This window comes from Pongo abelii, chromosome 10 (assembly GCF_028885655.2).
Source record: "Pongo abelii isolate AG06213 chromosome 10, NHGRI_mPonAbe1-v2.0_pri, whole genome shotgun sequence".
Taxonomy (NCBI): domain Eukaryota; kingdom Metazoa; phylum Chordata; class Mammalia; order Primates; family Hominidae; genus Pongo; species Pongo abelii.
In genome coordinates, this window is record NC_071995.2 from 63,057,915 (window position 1) to 63,083,224 (window position 25,310).

General features: G+C 36.9%; 1 protein-coding gene across 1 annotated transcript in view; it reads right to left on the reverse strand.

The window, feature by feature from the left end:
• Window positions 1-25,310, reverse strand: part of WIF1 (WNT inhibitory factor 1) — a 71,244-nt gene that overhangs the window by 19,708 nt on the left and 26,226 nt on the right. Inside the window, exon 3 of the mRNA XM_024257484.2 lies at window positions 7,321-7,429. Coding sequence (XP_024113252.1) covers window positions 7,321-7,429 — 109 coding nt within the window. The remainder of the gene's footprint in view (window positions 1-7,320; window positions 7,430-25,310) is intronic.

Here is a 25,310-nt window from a genome sequence, read left to right on the forward strand (position 1 = left end):
CTCATATATAAAAATGCCAATTTACAAAACATTTATGAATGGAGATTTCTATTTCAGAAAGAAGCAAAGGAATTGACAAGTAATTTCTTTAAATTTTTTGTACTTATACTTTGTTCATTATAAAACTTTACTCTTCTTATGACTCTTTTACATGGACAGGTAGGCCAATAATTGCTTTGAGGCGTAAAAAGATGGAAAAACTTAAACGGATACTCAAAGATAGAACTTTTAGAATCTTCCTCACTGCACGCCATCAGCCAAAATTATTTTCCAGGTGTATCTTTTTTCTGAACCACATTCAGCCTCTCCTTTGCAGCCCACCTGATTCTTTTAAAAAGGCCCTTCAGTTTTATTTTGGCTTCCAGAATCTTGGTATGGAAGAGAAGATGCTTATCAGTAAACACATCTTCATTTCTGCTTGCCAGCATTATCAAATTTCAAAACATATCTTGGATGTTAAATATCAAAAACTGTCTTATTAAGTTTGTAGGAAATTTAGTTAAGAACAATTATTAGTTCTTCCACATCTTCAGATGTGCTGAAAGACCGTCTACAAATCCAGTTAAATTATGACTACGTGTTCACAAGTTGTCAGGGGATGCTTCTAGAGGGCTTGGAGTGCTCACATAAAAGTGTGTGGTTTGCAGCCGGGTGCGGTGGCTCACTCCTGTAATCCCAGCACTTTGGGAGGCCGAGGCAGGCGCATCACTTGAGATCAGGAGTTGGAGACCAGCCTGGCCAACATGGTGAAACCTGTGTCTACTAAAAGTAAAAAAATTAGCCGGTGTGTTGGCATATATCCATAATCCCAGCTACTTGGGAGGCTGAGGCATGAGAATCACTTGAATTCAGGAGACAGAGGTTGCAGTGAGCCAAGATAGAGCCACTGCAGTCCAGCCTGGGCAACAGAGCAAGACTCCATCAAAAAAAAAAGGAAAGAAAGAAAAGTGTGTGGTTTGCTAACATAATCTTTAAGTCAATTAAAGTAAGGACATGTTCACAGAGTTCCTAGGCCTGTGGTGATGCTAGAAGATACGGCTTTCCACCATTGCAGGGAACAAAAGCGAGGTTGCAAAATCTAATGAAAGTTTTAAAATAGAAAAACTGCAAGCAATTTTGGCAGATAACTAAAGATGTAGTATCTTCATTTTCTTAGTAAACCAAAAGAAATGATATCCCTAAAAATTATTTTACTAAAGTTATATTCAATTACTGTTATAACTGATATGAAATATTTTCCTTCTTATATTTTTTAAAGACCTAATATACTCTAGGCTTGCAATTTTTGCTAATTTTATTTGTGCATAATAACTCTAGCCCTTAAATTCAGCTTCAAGTTAAAAGTGAACACATTAAAAATCCCATCAGCCCAGGTATATAAGTTTTACCTGCACGTTTCTACCTCTTTGGAAATAGAAGGCATGTAAGCACAGTTATGACCTGAACCCTACTGCAGAATGATTTGTAAAGAACTAGGAAATAAAGTTTAGAAATTAGGAGGTACCTAGCTTATAATTTCAATGAATTATTATTTTTTTCACTGAGGACATCTTGAGCCAGATCAACAATTAATTTTTAATGTAAAAGGAGAATTACAGAAAGATGTGGTAAACCATACCATTACACTTGCCCACTCTTCAATTTTAAAACACAAAGTAAAAATTTTATTTCCTCTTGTGCAAACCCTACTTTTCTTCCTTTCTGTTTATATAAACTTTACCTATAGGACCATGTAGGTAATAATATTTATAATTAAACACCTTTTAAAAGTTTTCAAAGAATTTTGCTTTAAAAAACCAAAATCTGACTTTAGTTAGCTGCATCTCCAGTAATTGCCTTTTGTCAACCCTGTGCTCTGTGCAAACTATTTCTCTCAGTTCCCCAAATGTGTGGTGCATGTCCACAATTTCCTTACTGCACACCCAGGTGCTTGGAATGTTCTTTCTTGTGTTTTCTGTCCTACTGTCCTCCCACTCAACTTTCAAGGCCAAAATTAAATAGTGCTTGCTTTCTTTAGCCTTTCCTAACACCCTTTGCCTATATAATTACATTTATATATTTTGCAAACACCTATATATATTATTTCATTGTGGTGTAATGATTTAATTATGGTTTGCATCCTTTGCTAAGAATGAGAATTCTTAAAGGCAAGAACTATATCTTGTTTTTGTAATCTCAGCATCTAGCATATTGTCTGTCACAAACTAGGTACCAACAGATGTGATGTATATTATGGTAGACACAACCATATACCTTGTGTGCACAGGCACACACTTGCACTTCCACACATGCACATACCTGCACATATACACAGAGACAGAAATTCACCATAGATGGTGGGAGATGTAGAGAATAAAATACTAGCAACATGCACTCAGAGATGCACCAAGAAAAAGAGACATCAAAGGCAGAAAAAGGAGAGACTCTTTGCTTCCGAGGAATAACAGGAATGTGAAAGTCATGTATTTTTGCAACAATAGGCATATGAGTAAAGAGCCACTGTTCCCAAACGCTAGATGAAGTTAGGCCGGATATGAATTCGAGTGCAGAACAGGATGTATAATCTAAACGAGGTGAATTAAAACAACTCAGAAAAACTAAAACAGATTGAATATAACTCACAGCATTGAAGTACAGACTGATATGCAATTGATTGCACATCAACTAACTCTTCTACAGAAGAAAGCAGCAAATTTGTTCTGATTGCACACTGCTCCCACACACAGATGGGCATGGTGCTCAGATAGCCTCAGCCTCCAGTCAGTTGAGTCCCTGTCCTTATAACAAGGCAAGAGATGAGAAAGGCAGGCAAGAGCCCATCCTCCACACCACATGATCGTGAATCGCTACATCACTAGAAATATCCAACATAAATATTCATCAGTCCTTCAAGCTGCCCTGCCAGCCATTCATTCTCTTACCAAATACTTAGCACAAACTCTGGGCTTCACATTCTGCTAAGAACTGAGGTCACCTATAAGAAGATGGTCTCTCCAGCATGAGCACCCATTTAACAGTGTAGACATTGGATTCCTAAAAGTCCTAGTTGAGAAACACCACTGCTCTGTTGGTTTCATGGTCAGACAAAGAGAGTGTTCAAAGAGGCAAAGTCTTGGCTTCATGAAACTGTTTTTTGTTATACAACTCAGTAATTTTACTGAACCACCCTGAAGTTTGTATTTCCTGTTTTTGTTCTCTTCTGATGCCAGAAGGCAGGCACTTCATAACTGTTAAAGATCAAGAGTTTTCTTTTTTCATGCAATGTTTAGGCATATAGGAGTCTGTAGGATAAAAGAACAGTTTAGCAGCTTGGGGGTATAAAATAGCCTTGTAGAATAATGAATGCTACCTGGATGCTTAAGAGCAAAGACACACTGATTTGGTTACTTTTTAATAATGCAAGGTACCTTCACTTCTACTGGAGAGACTGAGCTAATGAGGCTAATGAGTAACTGCCCTGCAATAGTCTAAGGTTCCCATAAACTTCTTGCACCTGCATTTCTACAAACAAATCCTACATCTGCTTCTAAAAGACTGTGTATGGGGTGGGGTGAGGGAGTTGTATATGCAAAGGATGTGTGTGTGTGCAAGTCTGTGTGCACACATGGGCATGTGTGTACCTATCACCTGGTTCCCAAAGAAGGCTTGTTGTTTTTAGTTTCAGGTTGACCAAAGTGTCACCCACTTTTTCCTCTACATTTATTATTTATAAAGAACCTAAATTATTAGAAAATGATGTTCTATCTAAACATGATCTATTAAAATATCCTCATATCATATGTTCAAAATCTTATGTGTCAATTTCCTAAGAAGTAGAATTTCAGTAAGATTTTTTTTTTTTTGAACTAGACACAAAAAGTGAAAAAAGCACTTAGGATACAAGCATTAAGTTAGAAATTCAAAGACGCAAGATTTACCAGAAGCTGAGCAGGTAGGTATAACTGGTAATTAATTAATGTATTTTTAATGGACTATGATGAGCTTATATTCCTTTATTAATCAGAAAAAAAGAAAAATATAAAATAGAAATTGAGAGATGTTATGTACTTATTTTATTCTGACTGCTTCCAAAACAAAACAAAACAAAAAGAGCAAAAAATGTGATCAAGAAGAATTTTATAGAAAATTATCTTTAGCCAGGTGCTGGCTCATGCCTGTAATCCCAACACTTTGGGAGGCCGAGGCAGGCAGATCACTTGAGGTCAGGAGTTTGAGACCTGCCTGGTCAACATGGTGAAACTGCATCTCTACTAAAAATACAAAAATCAGCCAGGCATGGTGGCATGCTCCTGTAATCCCAGCTACTCAGGAGGCTGAGGCGAAGAATCACTTTAACTCAGGAGGTGGAGGTTGCAGTGAGCTGAGACCTGCACCACTGCACTCAAGCCTGGGTGACAGAGGGACACTCTGTCTCAAAAAAAAAGAAAAGAAAAAGAAAATTATTTTCAACTAAAAAGAAACATTATGTGACATGGCATGAGATTGAGTGATGACCATATTCCAAGAATTTGGTGGCTGGAGTGTCTTTCTCTTCTCCACAAGGTAATAAAGCCCTACCAATGCCATCTGAGTGGAATCAGCGTATCCACATCTCTGGAATAGATGCTCACGTCCTGGGGGCTACACATCTCAGGTGAATAAATCTTCACCCAGAACCCAAACACATCTAAGTCAGAAACAGATCCTCTAGGGGGGCTGTTGGTCACACCTGCAGCACTGTGATGATCAAAGAGAAACTGAAGTTATACTCCTCCTGTCTACACCCACGATGACACTTAGGTCGGGAAATTAGAGAAACTCTGTGTTTATTTAGTCTCCCACTCTTATGGCACTGGAATGCAACAAGGCAGATCCACTGGAAGTGGTAGATAACCGTAATCTGAAAATGCCCTTCGTAAAAGTATCTGATCTCCTGATTACTTTAGAGACTTAAATTATCTCCGAAGGGGATTTTTATTTGACATCTGACAAAATTTATTTTCATGTTCCTCTAGAAGAATAAGACTAAATTTTTTTAAAAAGAGAGAGTATGCCATCGATGATTTTAAAACACTATAAAGCTACCACTATCACAATAGTAAAATAAAGAGTAATCTCTAAACACACCCTATGTGTAGAAAAACTTAATGTGAAATAAACAGCATATCTTGAATCAATTCAACTCTCATGTAAAAAAGTTAATGATTCAAAAATAATTCAGGTTAGAGCCTTATTTCATAATATTCCAAAAATAAATTTTTATAAAATGCTAGATGCATATGAAAGTTATAACTTAACTGCTCTCTGGAATAGGAAGTAGTATCAAAACACAAATGCAGTGGAAAAAATTGCAAAGGAAAAGATAGGTTTGACCACATAGGATTTTAAAGCCTCTGCATATTCTCCCCCAAAATAAAATAAAATATAAATGTTAAATTGAAAAAAATGCAATAAGTGGTAAATATACCTAATATACAACAAGCTTTGCAGATCAGTAGGAAGAACACTATTATCTCAATATAAAAATGAGCATGGTACACATTTTTCGTGGTCTAATAGATACAAGAAAATATTTTCTACCTTAATAGGAATAAAAAATACCAAAAGAAGACTGTGATAAATGACTTTTTACTTTTTCTTTCTTTTATCTTTTTTGAGACTGACTTTTTTCTTTTTTGCTCTGTTGCCCTGGCTGGAGTGCAGTGGTGCAATCATAGCTCACTGCAGCCTCCATCTCCCCAGCTCAAACAACCCTCCTGCCTCAGCCTCCTGAGCATCTGGGACTATGGGCATGTGCGATCACACCTGGCTAATTTTTTTTATTTTTTGTAGAGACAGTCTCGCTATGTTGCCCAGGCTGGTCTTGAACTCCTGGGCACAAGGAATCCTCCCCCCTCAGCCCCCCAAAATGTTGGGATTATAGGTGTGAGTCACCACACCTGGCCTGACTTTTCACTATTTGAGCCACTAAAGTAGTTAATGTGATTAATAACCTATGTTGATGGGATTACAGTAAGCCAAGCATTCTCCCTATTGCTTAACCAGGGTAAAAATGGGTATGATAACCTTTACAGAAAGTAATTTGGCATTTTGGCAATTTGTTTTAAGAATCTTTAAAAAGCTCATAGTTCCTATCATTTGACACAATAATTCAACTTTTAGGAATCGATTTTAACAAAATAATGAGATAAGCACCAAGATTTTGGTATGCACATTAATCCAACAATTACTTTCTGAATACCTGTTCTGTGCTGGGCCCTGGGGTGGAGCCACAGTGAACAAAAAAACAGGGCTCCTATGTGCATGGAAGTTACCATTCATTAGTTTAAAAAAATGTTGTGATATTGCTATATTCAAACTCTAAAAACAACATCATTAACAAATAAGGGAATGCGTATGCAAATTATGGTATATCCATAAAATAGAATATTGTAAGAGCATTAAAAACAACTTTTGAAAAAATCCATCATGACATAGGAAATGGTTATGTTAAGAGGTTAAAAGCAAAAAATAAATCATGATGCAAAACCAAATATATATTATCGCAAATATGTAAAAATTCAGAGAAAAAAGATGAGAAGGAAATACATTAGGATGTTAAGTGATCTCTGTATATTTCTAAAAGTCAGAAATCCCGGGCTCTAGTCTCGACCCTACTGCTTATTACTATCCTAATATTTGACTTTGGGCAAGTCAGTCAAATCTCCTAAGTCTTAATTTTTTAATTTAGAAAATAGAGCTGCAATTCTGGATTTGACTCACTCCCAGCATTCAGATTAGATAATGCAAGAGTGAGTCTGTTGTAAGCTGAAAAGCTTGAAACAAATATCACATACTATTATTTTCTTAGCAAAGAAGGATGATGAAACGTTGAACCCCTTTCTCTCACTTTTCCATGTCTCTTCTCTCCTTCAAATTCTAATTTAATACAATGCTAACTTTTGGGGAATTTTCTTGACTTATCCCATTTGCCCCCCAATCACTTACTTTGTATCCTTGCCACATTTTTGTGTATCTCATTAATCCATACATTGGTCAAATATATCTCACCAGATGTGTTTCTTTCTCTTTTTTTTTCTTTAAAAAGTCTTGAATCATTTATGAACTTAGTGTGGGCTGGGCTGGGGCTATTCTGAATCTTTAGAAAATTAAATAACCATCATTTCTTCACTCCCATCTTAATCCTTTGCCCAAAGAGTAACAATTGAACTGTCCTAAAATCAACAGATCTCTTCAGGAAAACATTTCATAACCTCTCTGATGTAGGACATTTGCATCTTAAATATTCTCATCATCATTACATTTTAAGTGTAAACCTTTCCTCAGGCAAAGACCACCCACCTGATGCCTTGTGAGGCACTGTTCCCAGCAGAGGGACATTGACGGTTGGATCTGCCATGATGCCTTTATCCAGGGAGCGCAAGGACAGGAATTCGTAGAAGTATTCTGCCTACAACCAAAGGCACTGACAATTAGCAACATGGAAACCACAGAGAGGGAGAAGGCACCACCGAATTCATCGTCCATCTGATGGGGCAGAGATCATTTTCATTACAGGAACTCTGGAGCACACAGCATCCAAGATACTGGGTAGGCACAACTCACCCTTCTGTGTTAGACTCTGGAGAGAAGTGATCCCTAAAAACACTAAAAACAGCCACGATAGTTAATCTGTTTTTGTTTGTTTGTTTTTTGAGACAGAGTCTTGCTCTGTTGCCCAGGCTGGAGTGCAGTGGTGCAATAGCTCACTGCAACCTCTGCCTCCCAGGTTCAAGCGATTCTCCTGCCTCAGCCTCCTGAGTAGCTGGGATTACAGGCATGCACCACCACGCCCTGCTAATTTTTGTATTTTTAGTAGAGACAGGGTTTCACCATGTTGCCAGGGTCTGTCTTGAACTTCTGACCTCAAGTCATCTGCCTGCCTTGGCCTCCCAAAGTGCTGGGATTACAGGCTTTAGCTACTATGCCCACCCAGTAATCTTTTAACTTAAATGATATTAATTGCTGTCTTTTTAAAAGATTGAGAAAAAAAAATTCTCTTAGGGAAATAGGTGATGTCAAACCAGTCATTGACTGGAATCCATCTCAGCTATTTTAGTCATTCTTTAATACTCCTAATTCTAAATTCTGAAGTGAGTCTTTTGATCAGAATTTGGAGAGTTGTAATGAAGTCCCAAATTCCATGATCTTGCTGTTAACATTTATTTTTTACTCTCCTTCCCTTTGAAAGGTTTATATTTAATGCCTCAATTTAATTGTAGAGAGAAAAGCCAAAAGATGCAAAAACCACCATCACAATAAGACAAGCCATAAACCTTTGCATTGTAAACATTTTCATTTACCCACTAAGTCTAGTTGAGAAAATGATTCCTGCTACTCAAATGGCCATGAATACTGAAAGTAATGATGCATAATCTCACTATAGAGCTTTAATGCTTAATGGATTCCCAACTGGATTATTAAAAGGGTTTGTGAAGGCCAAGCACGGTGGCTTACACCTGTAATCCCAGCACTTTGGGAGGCTGAGGCGGGTGGATCCCTTGAGGTCAGGAGTTCGAGACCAGCCTGGCCAACATGGTGAAACCCCGTCTCTACTAAAAATACAAATCTTAGCTGGGCATGGTGGTGGGTGCCTGTAGTCCCACCTACTTGGGAGGCTGAGGCAGGAGAATTGCTTGAACCCAGGAGGTGGAGGCTGCAGTGAGCCAAGATAGCACCATTGCACTCCAGCCTGGGCAACAGAGCAAGACTCCATCTCAAAAAAAAAAAAAAAAAAAAAAAAAAAGTGAAAGAGAGGCATTACTAGAGATGCTATAGACATTTAAGCAAGAAAAGGGAATATTGCCATCAACGTTACACCAATAAATTCAATGACTTTGATAAAATGAACTCCTTGAGAAACACAAATGAACAAATCTGACAAGAAATAGAAAGTTTGAATAGCCTTATGTCTGTTAAGGAAATTATATTCAAAATTGTAAAACCCTCCTCCAAAAAAAATTCCAGGGTCAAATGGCTTCCCTGGTGAATTCTCACAAACATTAAGGAAGAAATAATGCCAACATTACAGAAATTTATAAGCATTGGAGATTGTTATTATTATCATCAATACTGTTTTCAAAAGTCTCCTCCCTCAGTTATCAGCTTCTAGCTTGAACCTGGGAGGCAGAGGTTGTCATGAGCTGAGAACATGCCACTGCACTCCAGCCTGGGTGACAGAGTGAGACTCTGTCTCAAAAAAAAAAAAAAAGCGGGAGGAGAGTTGTGATGATAACAATATGTTCTTGCTTAGAAATAAAGAACAATCAATAAATAGCACCAGTGCTAACATGAGAGTTAGGCAAGTTGAGTGGTTCTGCAGTTACCTGTAGAGACATCCAGAATTACATTAATTTAATGTAATGAATTAAATTAATTAATTAATTAATTTTTTGCATTCTATCCATTCAGTTCCACACCCAGAACTACATTAATTCAAGGTAATTAATTAAAGATATTAATTAATTTTTGCATTCTATCCATTAATTAATTAAATTACGTTAACATGGGCTAGAAGGAGGTTAAAAAAGAATATGACCCTACAAGCAATATAAAATTTATTTTACAACATGAAAGATATTAAGAGATACATGGTAGACATTCAAACAATTTGCTGCTTTAACTCACAGTATCACATGCAGCAGGCATTAAGGACTTCACATGAGGATAATAATGCCAAGGGGTAGTCTCAGATGCTGTGGGAACTTGTCTATACTTGAAATTAATTGAGAAACACTTCCTGGTTTCACTAAGCCAAAAGGAGAACCTTCATGGACCAAATTCCCACTGCATCCCCTCCGGTGAGTTGTGCTCAAGGTTCCAAAAGACCACTGTGAACAGTTCCCTGGGTGGGTAACAACATTGTTTAAATTAATTTATAAAATTGATTCACTAGGATGGCCCTGAGGATAAACGGTCATAAGGCAGGTAATTCTTACCCTGTTTAAGGGAAGGCAGAGGTTTATAAGAAGTCTGATGAAAGGAGTGTTGTCAGGAAAGGTAATTCAATTTGGAATGAATTCCTTTGAAAGAGAGAACAGTATTTCTGTCCCTGCAGGAAAACCAATGACTATTAAAAGTGGATTTGTTTTCATGAATCCAGGTGTTTTAAATGACTTCTAACCACCTGCACTTCCCTCTACATTTTACTAGATAATATATATCATTTAACATATTGTTCTGAAACGTATTTTATTTGGCACTATGAAAGGATTTAGTGATAGATGCCCTTATAATGAATAACATTTGAATTATGTCTATTACTAAGTAAGTAACAACAATCACACAATAAACTTGGGTGTAAGGCACCCTATGTGCCAAAATATTCTAAAGACTTTATTAACAGTACATATAATGATGGAAAAGAACTGAATGGATAGAATGCAAAAACTTTGAAATTAAAAGGTCAAATACCATATAAGTTATCATTTGCTACCCCATAATTATATCTTTGAGCTTTGTCACATTATAAATTAAATATACCTTTCTATGTGTGATATATTTAAAAATTACATTTGTAAAACTACAATAATTTTAACAAATACAATTTAATTTAAAAAATAAACTTTTAGTTAATAAGAAAATCTAGACACCAAGATTAAAACAATGATTGTGTAGAATTGATGGTGATTTTTTTCCTTTTCTCTCTTTTTCAGATTTTCTATATGTGAATTTATATCTTTTCTTGAAATAAGTGCATTTATTTTTTTTTAAAAAAAGCATTAATCATGTACCCTCCTTTCAGTTCTGTGGCTGATGATTCTTTTTCCATAATTCTCTGATCATAGATAAAATATTCTTCTTGAACATCTATTTAATGTGGCTGTGTTTATACAACATTTTTATTTAAATCTCTTGCATGTCTCCTTGAAGTCCAGCAATTCGCATAAAATAGCTTCTGAACGTCTGTTACAAAAAGTTTTGATGATGTTCAAAGAATATGGAACTGAAAAAATTCCATTCGGAGGCCAGAAACATAACTTCACAGAGCCTTCAGGTATGACCACAGAAGGTAGGCTGAGAAGCATGGAATCTGTTATACTTAGCATCAGAGAGTTGATAATGAGCAGTGGCACGACTGCTCCACATGATGCAGCTAGGCTTAATAGATTTCTCTGGACACCCAATACTCTGATCTAATCAATAACACACTTTACACAAAAGTGTCTCTTTTATTTCTTTGAGAATCAGTAAACGTTTGTCTTATTCTAATAAGACTGTATCATAAGGCAGGAACTGGTTTCTTTCTTGGATCTTATCAGCAAAAGGCAGTTACCAGAGTAAATCGTTTTCTTTCTTGCTGAAGATGATAACTAACGGTAAATGAATCTCTGAAACGTAATTTCCTGGATACTTGGTATATTTCTTTTAAAAAGATTTTGTCTGTGGTTTTCATTGCCTCTTTAAAAATTCTAACTTCACACTGGGAAGTTTTAAGATAAAAAAACAAAAAAAGAAAAGAAGCAAAAAGAAAAATTTTAACTTGAAAATCATTTAGAAATTAACTAACCTTTTATCTCTGATGTTGACACTAACTTCTTTCAAAGTTTTACTTTGCCATTGTAAAGAAATCTAAAACCATCAATACTGTAAAAATATTTCTACAAATATAGTATTATGAACTACAGAGTAAATATATCCTTCATTTAACCTAAGGGCTTAAATTAAAAGCCACAGGAAATGACTGATGAACAATATATTTATGCCATACTCTAACTTCTAGACAGGACTTTCTGTTTTTACTTTATTTATAATAAATATTCTTAGACCCAACTCTCTCCATTGGAAAAACTTATTCGAGAGCAAATAAAATCTAAATTCTATGCCAAAGAGAACAGAGAACTAGCTTTAAAGTTTGAGAACAATTTCCACAAATTGTAGATTTATTATTTAGATAAAAGGAACTCAGAGCATAAACAGTAATAGAGAAATGGTATACTGGAGAGCCTAAAACCTCTATTAGGAAAAAGTACATTTTGTTCTATTTAATGACACTAGAGGAAACTCAGGTAAAGGCAAACAGAGTAATTATTTGGGAAACACATGAAAAGGTTGCTTTGTATTCAAACAAAGAATGGGTCTATTCAGGAGAATAATTCACTGGCCTGGTTTGCCATGCAGTAAATTTTCTTTTCATGGAGAAGCATAAAAGACACCCAAATATTATCAAGAGAGGAGTGCTGGAGGTCATTTAACTTGCTTCCAATGGACTTGGCTGAATATTAGGATTGTTCCTTCCAGATGAGATGAAGACATCATTTAAACAGCAAAATGGGACAACTCATAAGGCCTTTGTTCTGACACTCCTTTTGGGGTAGACATAGAGAAAGGAAGCAGAGAATTGCATTAACCATTGAGTGGAATGAAGAGAATCCAGTATTTCTCTTCTACCTTTGAAGTTCTATGTTTATGGTGTGTACTTAATCTAATAAGCACAATAATTGCAGGAACTTCTGAGTTAAGAATCAAAGATCTTTCACAAAACCAAGGACTTCAAACCTCTTTTAACCCATATATCATGATGCTGACCTAAGTGCTCATGGAAGAACATTAAAACAATAAAGTTATCATCTTTGTTCTAAAGAAGGTTTCAGGCATTTATAGATACAAAACACACAAAAGCCATAAGGTTTGAAAATTTTCATATAATTTTTGTTGAATGTTTGTTATACTGCAGTTACTGTTTATTTAATTGTCACAACAGCCTATTATTGTTACAGCATACAAGTGAATTCAGATTCGCAGATTCACTGTGAATTCAGATAGCAGATTCACTGGGTATGAGAGGTACTAAAGACATATAAAATAGATCCTACGCTGTATGTGAAGGGCCAGAAAAAATCTAAAATAAGCAAGAAAGGAAAATAGTTCAATGTTAAAGACCCAAACAAAACGAATAAGCATGCCCAATGATTAAAATAATCTGAATATCTAGAGCAAAAATTGCCAGATCTCACATTCTTCCTCAGAATTCTTCTTGTTACCTCTGCAAAATTTCATCCTTCAAACTCAAAGCTCATTATCGTTAGACTCTGTGACACTCTTCTGATTCTCATATCACTTCTTGATTTTCCTGTGTTTCCTCATTAACTCTCCTCTCAGCTCATAATCATATGAAATCACTAAGACTCTTTTTATATTGTCATGAAACTCAGGTATTTTCATAGATTGAACCATTTCCCTGTAGACAGCGGTGCTCAACATGAACCATTCACATCCTTCTTCCAAAGCGCAGACTCTTCTTGCCGTCTGCCTCATGCCCATGCTCATGTGCATGGAGCCTGGTTCATTATCTTCCAAAATCAGCTTCCCCACTTGATTTCTCTTTTCTTTTCTTTTCTTTCCTTTCCTCTTTTCCCTATCCCTTTTCCTTTTCCTTTTCCTTTCCTTTCCTTTCCTCTCCTCTTTTCTCTTTTCTTTTCTTTTTTTTGCACCTCACTCTTGCCCAGGCTGGGATGCAGTAGCACGATCATGGCTCACTGTAGCCTCAACCTCCTGGGCTGAAGCCATCCTCCCATCTCACCCCTCCAAGTAGCTGGAATTACAGGCATGATCCACTGTGCCTAGACCCACTTAATTTCTTTTTAGCTGCCAACAGTCTTGTTATTGTTTCAACTAACAAAGATACTGAATCTCAGGGTTATTGCTGTTTCTTACCTCTATCTCATGTCCCCGCAGAAAGACACCAAAATCTTATCCTTTCTTCTTTTATATCTTATGATTCTGTACCTTCCTTTCAACCCCACCACTTCCACCTGAATCCAGCATTTATTTCCTCATATTGGCATTTTTATAACATTCTTTGAAATATTCTTTTTGCCTTTCTCTTTAAAAGTGGCCAATACATCAAATTAAACCACCACTTTTGCCATGTTACAATCCTTTCCTGTCCCTGCTTATGGCTGGGATAAGGCCTTCAGCCTGTTAGGTGTCTCCACAGCCTGGTTCCTTTATCTTTTTATCTCTCACTACTCCCCAACAGGCATCATCTTCTGGAGCTCACTGGCCCGAGGTGATACCATAGCCATGCCTATATTCCAGTGATTTAACCTCTACTGACCTTCAATAGGACTTAAACCAGCTTGGCCCTTAAACATCTACCACTATGTATTATTATTTAACTTTTCATATGTTTATATCTTGTATTCTTATCTAAATGTTGGATTCCTTGTGGCTAAGAATGGGACTACATATTTTTTCCAATGGTCTACTGGAGACTCACTCAGCATTGTGCACAGCAAGGCATTTGAAAAATATTTGCTGAATAAGTGAATGAATGACCTACTGAGAAGCATCCAGAAGTGTAAACCCGGTGCGTTCCAGAACACATTGTTGTGGTAAAACGGCATTAGCCTCTGATTCTAGTGACAGGCAGCAGCTTTTCTGTTTGGCAATTGCTAAGTTACTTTTATGGGCTAAAAACTTCTCTCTTACTTTTCTGTGTGGTCAGTCATTGCAGCTCACAATTGAGAATACAGAACACTTTTGAAAAAAAGAACAATCAAACACTGACATTTGTTATCTACCCGATCTGTGTGTAGTTTATAATTGTTTTATGCTTGTTCTGGCACAAACCTTTGGCAATGAGGCTCCCAGAAAGAATGTAAAGAGATAATGTAAATGAGGTCCTGTTCTGACACAAGACTTTGCCCGAGGCTCTTCTGGTTTATATTTCCCTCTTGGGTTTCCAGTCACTTTGCCTTCTACAAATTACAGGATGTAATTGTGCTATCACTGGGAAACTGTGAAATACAGATTGAGTATCCCTTATCCAAAATGCTTGGGACCAGAAGTGTTTTGGATTTTAGATTTTTTTCAAATTTTGGAATATTTGAATATATATAATAAGATATTTTGGGGATGGGATGCAAGTCTAAACACAAAATTCATCCATGTTTCATATACACCTTATAGGCTGAAGGTAGTTGTATATAATATTTTAAATAATTTTGTGATTAGTCACATGAAGTCAGGTGTGGAATTTTCCACTTGTGGTGTCATGTTGGCCATTAAAAGTTTCAGATTTTGGAGCATTTCAGATTTTGGATTAGGAATGCTCAACCTATATCAACAATGACTATTTTTCCCTGCCTCCTTTTGAAACTAGCTCTTAGAAGAACTTGTTTCAAAAGGAAAAGGGAAAGCACCTTCTCATGTAGAGTAGCTATTTATTTTACTGATCATGGCTTAAACAGGCAATGGAAGAAACATTGCCTGAAGCGAAAATCTCAATTAGCCAACTTCTTCTGTTCTAGTCATTGTTTTTATACACACTAGACTAGACCACAGCCAGTGGGCTGGACTGAGGGAGTGAGGTTATTGGAATATAATGGTGATATTAAAACTTGAAGTTCAAATAAACACATCCAGGACTATGAGAGTTTTGTAAACTAAAACTGGCAGGAGATCACAGTTTGGCTTCACATGAATCTGAAATTTCTAAGACATTTTCCATTTTTTCCTCCTAGGGTTTGGAATCACCACTGTTCATGCAAACCAGAAACAGACCTGGCTATCTGACAAATCATTGGCTAGTCACTCTCTTTCAAGATGTCTAAAGATAGAGAAGCAACAGCGGGCTATATTGCTATTTTGTATTAAATAAAACCGACAGTGAAGGTTTTTTATTTTATTTTTTGAGGAAGGGGTGACAGAAAAGTAGAAAAGCAAAGCATTGGGAAATGGAAAACACTTTGTTCAGCTCATCTAAAAATTGAAAAAAATAAGGTATTGGTATACATATAAAGTAGTCTTTAAACCAAATTTAGCCCTGTTCAGCACACTGCTTTCACTGGTTTGCCAAAATTTATAATGGAAAGGGTGGTGTAGGCAGCAGTGGGGCTTCTGAAAACTTCTGTTCCCCTCGAGCTTCCAGGACAAGTGCCTCCTCCTCACAGTAAGCCTGCTCCAACTCAAGCAGTACCAAAGTCCTGGGTCGATGCCAACCTAAAAATTGGGTATGGGGAGGAAGGAAGCATTAGGCAACTATGGTGGGGTAAGATAAAGGACTGAGGAAAGAAAATGTCATTACAAGTGGTGTGGTTGACACTGTGGGGACCAGGGTCAGTCTAAACAGGAGGTGTGGAAAAAGAAACAGCGTGGAGAAACTTGAGAGCACAATGACACATTTCTGTTAGATGCTAAGGCAAGATGATGATTCCAGAGCACGGAGGTGCCCAGAAAGCAGCAGTGTGTGTTCAGGTACTTGGGAGAAGAAGGGAGAGGGAGACAGTTCTGGAAAGGGAAAAGGAATCTCTTTCCTAGTTTTTCTTTTTTTTTTTTTTTTTTAATCTCATCTCAAGGATTACATTTGAGTATTTCTTTTCTTAAAGCTTCAGAAGCAGTCATTGAGTATTCATCTGTATGAAGGGAAATGATAATTGTACTAAGAACTATTTCTTTACTAATAATTTTTTTTAAACCTGAGCAATTGGCTGGGCATGATGGCTCACACCTGTAATCCCAGCACTTTGGGAGGCCGAGGCAGTGGATCATGAGGTCAGGAGTTCGAGACCAGCTTGCCCAACATAGTGAAACCCCATCTCTACTAAAACTAATAATGAAAAAAAAATAGCTGGGCATGGTGGTGCACACCTGTAATCCCAGCTACTCTGGAGGCTGAGGCAGGAGAACTGCTTAAACCTGGGAGGCAGAGGTTGCTGTGAGCCAAGATCGTGCCACTGCACTCCAGCCTGGGTGACAGAGTGAGAGTCCATCTCGGGGGAAAAAATAAAACAAAACAAAAAAAATCCTGAGCAATTACCCTCACACCTTATGCAGTACATTTGTTCTTCATCAATATCTCATTCCCTTGTTCTCTCCTTCATACATTTCACATGGTGGTATATTTCAGCAAATCAAAATTTTTAGGACAGAATGATATTTACAAAGTGTACATAAAAACTTGAGTAGCACATATTAGTAACTCAAAGAGGCAAAATTAATGTTCCATTTCTTTCACAGTTCTTTAAAATGCATAGTTACCTCCAGGGGTGTATATTTATTTCATTCTATTAATAAAAAGTAAATGTCAAAATTTTAAACTTGAAATATCAGAAGATATATTCAGTGATGACTTCCAAAATATTTTAAATTAGATCATATTTTTCTTAGTTTAGCTCTAGGTAGTTTTCTTAAATTCTTTAGTATTTTTTCATTGAATCCACATGGACAGTATTAACTTATTTTTTGATTAAAAAAAAAGGAGGAAAGAAAACACAGACTTTCCCCCTTAGCTTAATGTTTTGAAAAAATGCATTAGATACTTTCTTAAAGGTTATGAGAAGTGCCTTAATTTGACATTTTTGTTCAAGTAATTGCAATTGCATATTTCAGAATACTATATTACAAGGTATCTTCTAATGAGCAGTTTGTTCCGTTCCTACCTAAGAGTCAAACAGGAAAAAAAAAAAAAAAAAAAAAAGTCTGTAACCTCTTGGTTACAGATTTTCAAAGTCCAAAACTACTCTTACCAAGGAAGATTTTAAGAACAGTCATGTATTCGATAAGTTTTATTTTACACTTTAGAAAAAGTCATTGCCTAGAAGATATAACATACTTGGCTCTTTTAATTTTTTTCTAAGCTCTTCTAGTCATTTGCTATTTAAAAGTTGTTACTCATACGTGCATTATTCATTCTGTTTAAGAAAAAGAGAAACTAAGGCAGAATTGAAAATTTCCTGAGGAGCACTGATGATGACAAGCCATAATCTGAGGACTAACTAAATCTATATGGCCAACTTCAATTGTCCTCCCAATCCCCAAGAAATTCTTGTAAACATCATTAGTCTCTCCCTTCTTGTACACACGACAGTTTCATAGTTTCCCCCAGGTATGGTGTCCCATTCCTGCTATCTTCTCTCAACTGATGTCAATATCCACAAAGAAAACAGAGATTACTATATACGAATCCTTTCAACATCCCCCCCATCTGTCTACAAATAGTCTAATATCCAATCCTGGTTCCTTTCCATATCCTCTGAGACTGGCCCCATCATTTATGCCATCTGTGCACATGTAAGTATACTAATGTGATGAAAAGATTAAAAACTCTGTCTCTACCATCATTATCATGCTTTTAAAAGAGTCTATAACCATGGCCTCAGTTTTCTTGCCCATCAGTCTTTACTACAGGATGGTTTTTGCCCCAGTCACTATTAAAATTTCTCATAAAAGGTTACTGATGATTTCCAAGTTGCTAAGTCCAATGAGCCCTTTCCCATCTCTATCTCTATTATCTTCTATGAAATTTTTTAATGACAATTAACTTCTCCTTCTCTTCTTTTTTGATGTATACATAGCAACTCTCTCTGAGTTTTCCTTCTCCAATCACTTTCTCTAGTCATCTTCACATGCTCTTGTCTCTATAATTGCACCTCAAAAAAAAAAAAAAAGAGTTCTGAATGTGGGTCTATGTATCCTTAGAGAACGCATAGCTTCGATGTTCATATGCATATGAATATTTTTCTCGGGGGGAGCAGATTCTAGCTTTCATCACATTCTCAAAAGAATCTATGACTCAAAAAAGTTAAGAACCATTGTCTTAAATGTTGATGTTCCCAGGAAACAACTACTAGTCTGCTCTTCTGGCTTATGCTCTCTTTTTGGGGATATCTTATCTATTTCTATGACTTCAAATTACACCTACATTTCATTAGCCTCCAAGATTTTTATCTCCAGTTTTCACCCTTCTCCTAATCTCTAGATTCATATTGACAACTGTCTACCAGATATCTCCCTTTGGACTTAACATTGGAAAGATAATGGACAAACTCATTATCTTCCCAATGAGGCTGTTCATTTGTATTCCTTAAGAAAGCATAATATACTTATTACCCAAGACATAAACTTGGCAGTTTTTCTTAGACTCCAAACTTCTTTCTTACCAACTACCTCCACAAATTCTCATTGATTTCTCAGCTTGATTCCCATCTTTTCCTTCCTAATATTACGACCAAAATTCAGACATTTCTCCCTCATGCTCCTAACCTACCTCCCTGGTAACTCATGCCCTACAGATTTATTCCCTCAATCGGCACCATCATCCAATTTTTCTTCTTAAATGCCAACTGGAATATATCACTGCTTCTACTTAACACCCTTAATGGTTTCTATTACAATGAAGACTTTGGCTAGCTACAACTTTCTCTCTAGCTCTGCCCACCAGCCTCTTCTCCCACATCCTGCCTCACAGGTCTTTGATCTGGCCATAGCAAGCTTCAAGTTAACTGAGCCACCAGCCTCTGTCACGAATCTTATTTCATACTCTATGCCTGGAGTATCCACTCCCTGCACTTGCCCACCAAGCAAACTTTGACTTACCTCTCCAAGCTTGGATGAAATGTCATCTCTTCGGTAAAACTGCCCTTGCTACAGATGCTTCTTTCCTGTCCCCTTTTCCTCATCTTTATACTATTGTACTTACAGTAAAAATCTATTTTCTTGTCTCTTCCCCCGGCCCCTACCCCAGTTAAATTCTCCTCATTGGAAGGGATTTTTTCTCTTCTTATTTGAATCCTCAGTGACTAATCTATTTTTTGTGGCTGAAAAACTGTTTCTAAAAAATGAATGCAAACTTTGAGTTAAGTTAGTATAGTCTAAAAAAATAGGTAAGTCACCTTTTACCACGTCCATTCAAGGCACGAAATTTCTGACTTTCAATGAAACAGAAGCTCAAGTATACTTGCAAAGCCTTGGCTGAGAGAGGTAGACATTTGGGTCCCAGTCAACAGTCAGCGGGAAATGGGAAAAGGGGCCAACAAGGGAGACTAAGCTGGTCCAGAGCTGGCTGTTGAAGGGAGAGAGCCAACAGTCCAAATAACAATGGCCACGAGGCTGGGGAGAATGTGGGTGAAATCTGGACTAGAGTGAGACCAGCTTGGCTTGAATTCTAACTCTACTATTTACTAGCTGGCCTTGGGTACAGGCTTAGCCTTACATTCATTCAACACATATGTATGGAGTGTGCCAGGCATAAGGCATTGTGTGTGCCTGAGATGCCAAGCTGAGTCAAAACAGACCTAGTATTTGTCCTTAGGGAGCTTGCAGGCTGGAAGGGAGCTGATCAATAATCAAGTAAGTAAAAAATTAAGACTGTGATAAAGGGCTTCAGAGAAGTACATGGGGTTCTTTGAGAATGTGTACTTTGGCTTAACATGGGGGTCAGGAACAGCTTGCTTGAGAAAGGATGGCAGAACTGAGATCTGCTCAGTGAGCAAAGGTTAAACAGGTGAAGGAGGGGCAGCTTTTTAAGCAGAGGAAAGATCAGTTGCGTAAGCTGTGGGAGGACTCTGGCAAGCTTGAGGAACCCAAGGAAGCCAGTGTCTACTTTGCAGTGCTGTTGTGAGGATCAAATAATGCATGTAAAGTAGGTGCAAATGTTGGCACATTGTAAGCATTCAACAAATGCTAGTTACTATACACAGGATCAATATAAAGTCCTTTATTGGTCCAGTGTAGTAGCAGGAGTCCCTTGACAGTAGCAGTACCCATAGAAGAAAAGCAGCTTGGAGATTCCTGGGTGATGGGAGCTGGAGGGGTGTGATCAAGGGAGGGTCTCTGTAATGCATTGTGGGTATAGGGAGTAAGGTTCAGAATGAAAGCAGGGGCTGTGAAAATAGTCCAAAACAACCTTCCTTTTCTAGTTCAAGTTAGCACATATAGGCAAAATTGGAATTATCTTATTTAACTTTAAAATAAATTAGAAATGTCTTATCAAACTATTAATTTGCAGGAAATTTAAAGGATAGAGGAATAAGTTAAACTACACCACAAAGATGTAATCAGTAAAATCCAGACTATGGAAAACTCTATAGGGCAAAAGCCTAGTTTCTTTCATAAAAATTTGAAGGAATGAAAAAAAGAAAGACATAGAGAGGAAATCTCCATGTATTTTCCAGTATTATGCAAGACAAGTGTTTTATATATTATATATATATTCCATATATAATATATATTATACATTATATATATTATTCCCAGTATTATACAAGGAAATCTCCATGTATTTCCCAGTATTATACAAGGCGAAACTACAGAAGAAGTCTTATTCCCTATCTTTGAGAATCTCTGATAATAATACTATTTGCCTGAACTTAGCTAATAAGAGTATCTGCTTCTGTTTAAATTAAATTCAATATTGTATCCTATATAACCAATTTCCTGTATTACAGTTTGAATAAAAAGAAATCACAGACTAGGTAAAATGGTATTGTGATTAAATTCTACTGTGTTTATATTTCCAAAAGCAAGTTTGATTTTCATAGCTCTTGCCTTTTACCCTAGGAATCCATTTCAACCAATAGCTCTGATCAAAGGTTTAAAAGTAAATTAATTCTAATTAATTAAGAACAAAATCTTTCCCAAATTGAGATACACACAAAAGAGCAAATCATTATGTCTGGCTGATCTTTCTGTGTTCATGCCTTCTTTCATTCATTCACCCAGTAAATATTTACTGAGTAGTTTCCATGTGCCAGGTTCTGTAGTAGGCACTAGGGATGCAGCAGTCAGCAAAAGAAGTAAAAACTCTTGGCCCTCATGGAGCCTACTTCTGATGTGATAAAGAAGAGGAGACACATAATTTTTAAATAAATATTTAAATGAACATATAATATATCAAGTAATGACAGGCACTATGTGGAAGACTTCAGTGGAGAAAGATGGTAGAGAATAAAATGTGGAACATATATACCATGGAATACTATGCAGCCATAAAAAAGAATGAGTTCATGTCCTTTGCAGCGACATGGATGAAGTTGGAAACCATCATTCTTAGCAAACTAACACAGGAACAGGAAACCAAACATCACATGTTCTCACTTATAAGTGGGAGCTGAACAAGAACACATGGACATAGGGAGGGGAACATCACACACTGGGGCTTGTCGGAGGGTGGGGGGCTAGGGGAAGGATAGCATTAGAGAATCCTAATGTAGATGATGGGTTGACGGGTGCAGCAAACCACCATGGCATGTGTATACCTATGTAACAAACCTGCAAGTTCTGCACATATATATATATATGTTATATATATATGTTATATATGATATATATGTTATATATGATATATATGTTATATATGTTATATATGTTATGTATGATATATGTTATATATATGTTATGTATGATATATGTTATATATGTTATATATGATATATATGTTATATATGTTATATATGTTATATATGATATATATGTTATATATGTTATATATGTTATATATGATATATATGTTATATATGTTATATATGATATATATGTTATATATGATATATGTTATATATGTTATATATGTTATATATATGTTATATATAACATATATATACATGCATGGTAGGGGATTGCTGTTTCTGAGAGGACAGACTCGGAAGACTGTTGGGCTGGGATGTTTTACTAGAGACTGGAATAAAGTGAGAGAGCAAGCTATGCAGATATCTGGGGGAAGAGCAGAGGGAATGCTTAGTGCCAAGTCTTTCGGGTGGCAGTGTACCTGGCACATTCATAAAAATAGCGAAGAGGCCAGTGTTGCTGTATCAGAGTGGATGGGTACTATGGTTATGAGCATGCAGCTCAAGGGGAAACAATGCCTTAACCCAAGCAAAGCTGTCTGGAGATCCCAGAGGAGGAACCCGAGAAAGCGCCCATAATAACAAGATCAGTTTTAAACATCCCCTGGGGCCAGAGGAAACTCTGTAGGTGACATCAACTCCTGTCTGCCTCTTACCTCTGATCTCTCTTGTCCATGACACCTCTCCTGGAGGAGCTAGACCCTACTGAGAAGGGTCAACCATGTTGCAATCAACCAAGCTGCAGCTAAGGGAAAGGAGAATCCTAACTTTAAATAAAGGTCATAATTTTAACTACCACACAGAAGAGGAGATTTTAATTACTGGCACGAGAATAATCTTAGCACTAAAGTAATCAGAGGACATTTTATTATGTCAGGCTGACTACAGAAATCTCAGGATCTGCCTGAGCATCCATCCAAAGACCTAGAGAGAAAGTAGCCTAGTGGTAGGTTTGCAGGAGCCGCTGTGAGAAAGAGTAAAGATCGCTCTGTGTGATTACACATGATGGCATTTTGCTTCTTTGGTGCAATAATTTATGTAAGGATGTTAAGAGTAAAAGAGTGGCAGCAGATCTGCCATTTGTAATGTTAGCCAAACTCACAGTCTGTTTTTTTGTTTGTTTGTTTTTTGCCTGCTTAACACATGCCAGAATATTAGGACACACCTGAGCCCTCCTTCATTACTTTTTACTTATATTAAGTTACACCTTAGCTTTTTAATTTCTAAGAATTATTTTCTGCAAATTTTGAGTACTTGTAATTCCTGTTCCTAGATGTATACCTATTTAATGGTAATCACTCCCTTCTGAAAGCACAGCAAATGACAATATGTTACAGTCAAAATAAATGGTTATAAAACAAATGAGAGCAGACACTATAGTCAAGCTGATTCATTAAAAAAATACATACACACACACAGACACATTAAACTTGAATCAACTGTCATCTTTTAGTGATGACTGTTGATCTGATGTGATGAGAGAAAGTTCCCGCACGTGGATAGGTGGTTCGGCTCCTGGATGGTCTGGAACATCGTTAACTCATACAGACTGATTCTGGCCCCGGTTCAAACTTCTAAGCCTTTGTTCTTGAGGCTCAGAGGATGGCTTTGAAGTTCAGGATAAAGCTCTTCTAACACACCATTACCAAAGAATAACCTTTTGATTATGATCTCATGAAAGTATAATCAATAACTTACATAAGTTAAAACCATGGCAAACAGTGACGGTTCTGTAATTGGACCTTTATGAATTCCATATGTTACAATCTTGGCATTCGCTAACAGTCCTGCATAATACACATATCTCTTCCCCAAACATAGCCGCTGAACTTTCTTAAAAGGCTATGAAACTTTTCACAGCTACTGTCAGACTTGAACTCTTCAAACCCCTAAGCGTGGGTGTAGTACCTAAAGGGCAGGATTTTTGGAAAGCCTGAAAGGACAAATATTTCTCCCAGATCCAATAAGCACTCATTTGCGGAAAGCAATTTAATCAAAGACAGTAACTTTTTACTTAATTGCATGGCTTGTGTGCTTTGAAAAATATATCAGGGGGAAAAAAGACTTTTCCGACAAATCATTGTTAAAATATAAGTGAAAATATATTCATTTAGAAAGACAAGCTCTCGTGTGAAGATCTCAAATGCCTGGGAAGCCATTATGTCATTAACCACATTATCTAGGGTTTATATTTGTTTTCTCTTTCTCATTAAATGAAATTGCATTATTAGCAAATTAGAAATGTGGGTGTTTAGTGTAGCTTGATTGCCTTCACTTTGGGAGGAAGGGAAGTAAGCATGAAAAAAACAAAACCAACAGAATTTTCTGATATATCTAAGGGGGCAACAAAGAAGTCTGAATTGAAGGAGCACTTAATGACAGAATAAAAGATATCCAAGGAAAGATTAGTCCCATCTTTTTGTACTAAACGTGAGATCTTTAAAGAGAGATGAGTATATAAAGCCAAATGCAGTAAATAGAGGGCACACATCAAAGGAGTTATTTTTGTGTCTTGGCTTCTTCTTTCCCAATAACTATTACTAACTTCCCTCCCACTCCCCACTCCATCGTCACCTTAGTCAGTTTTGTTACCTGTTATCATGGATTCTCCTCCTCCTCCTCCTCCTCCTCCTCCTTCTTCTTTTTTATTTTTTGACAAGGTCTCTCTCTGTCACCTGGGCTAAAGTGCAGTGGTGAAATTTGACTCACTGCAGCCTCCATCTCCTGGGCTCAAGCCATCCTCCCACCTCAACCTCTGCAGTAGCTGGGACTACATGTGCATGCCACCACATCAGACTAATTTTTGTATTTATTTATGTATTTATGTATTTATGTATTTATTTATTTATTGTAGAGGCAGGGTCTTACTATGTTGCCCAAGCTGGTCTTGAACTCCTGGGCTCAAGCAATCCTCCTGCCTCGGGCCCCCCAAAGTACCAGGATTACAGGTGTGAGACACTAGTGCCGAGCTTGAATTTTTCTTTATTTTGGAACATATTTGAAAGTTGCCAAAGCCACTTCTGAGCAAATTTGTATGTCTCTAGATTCTCTAGTTCAAAATAGCACTCTCAAGCAATCCTTGTAGCTCTACTGCTACTACAGAGAACTTTTCCTCTTGTAAATATGTTAGTATCTTTCAAATTAGAAACACTCACAATACATTCATTGTACTCATTTGCATTAAAAATATGATATTTGGCCCCATATCTCCTCTATTTGATTATA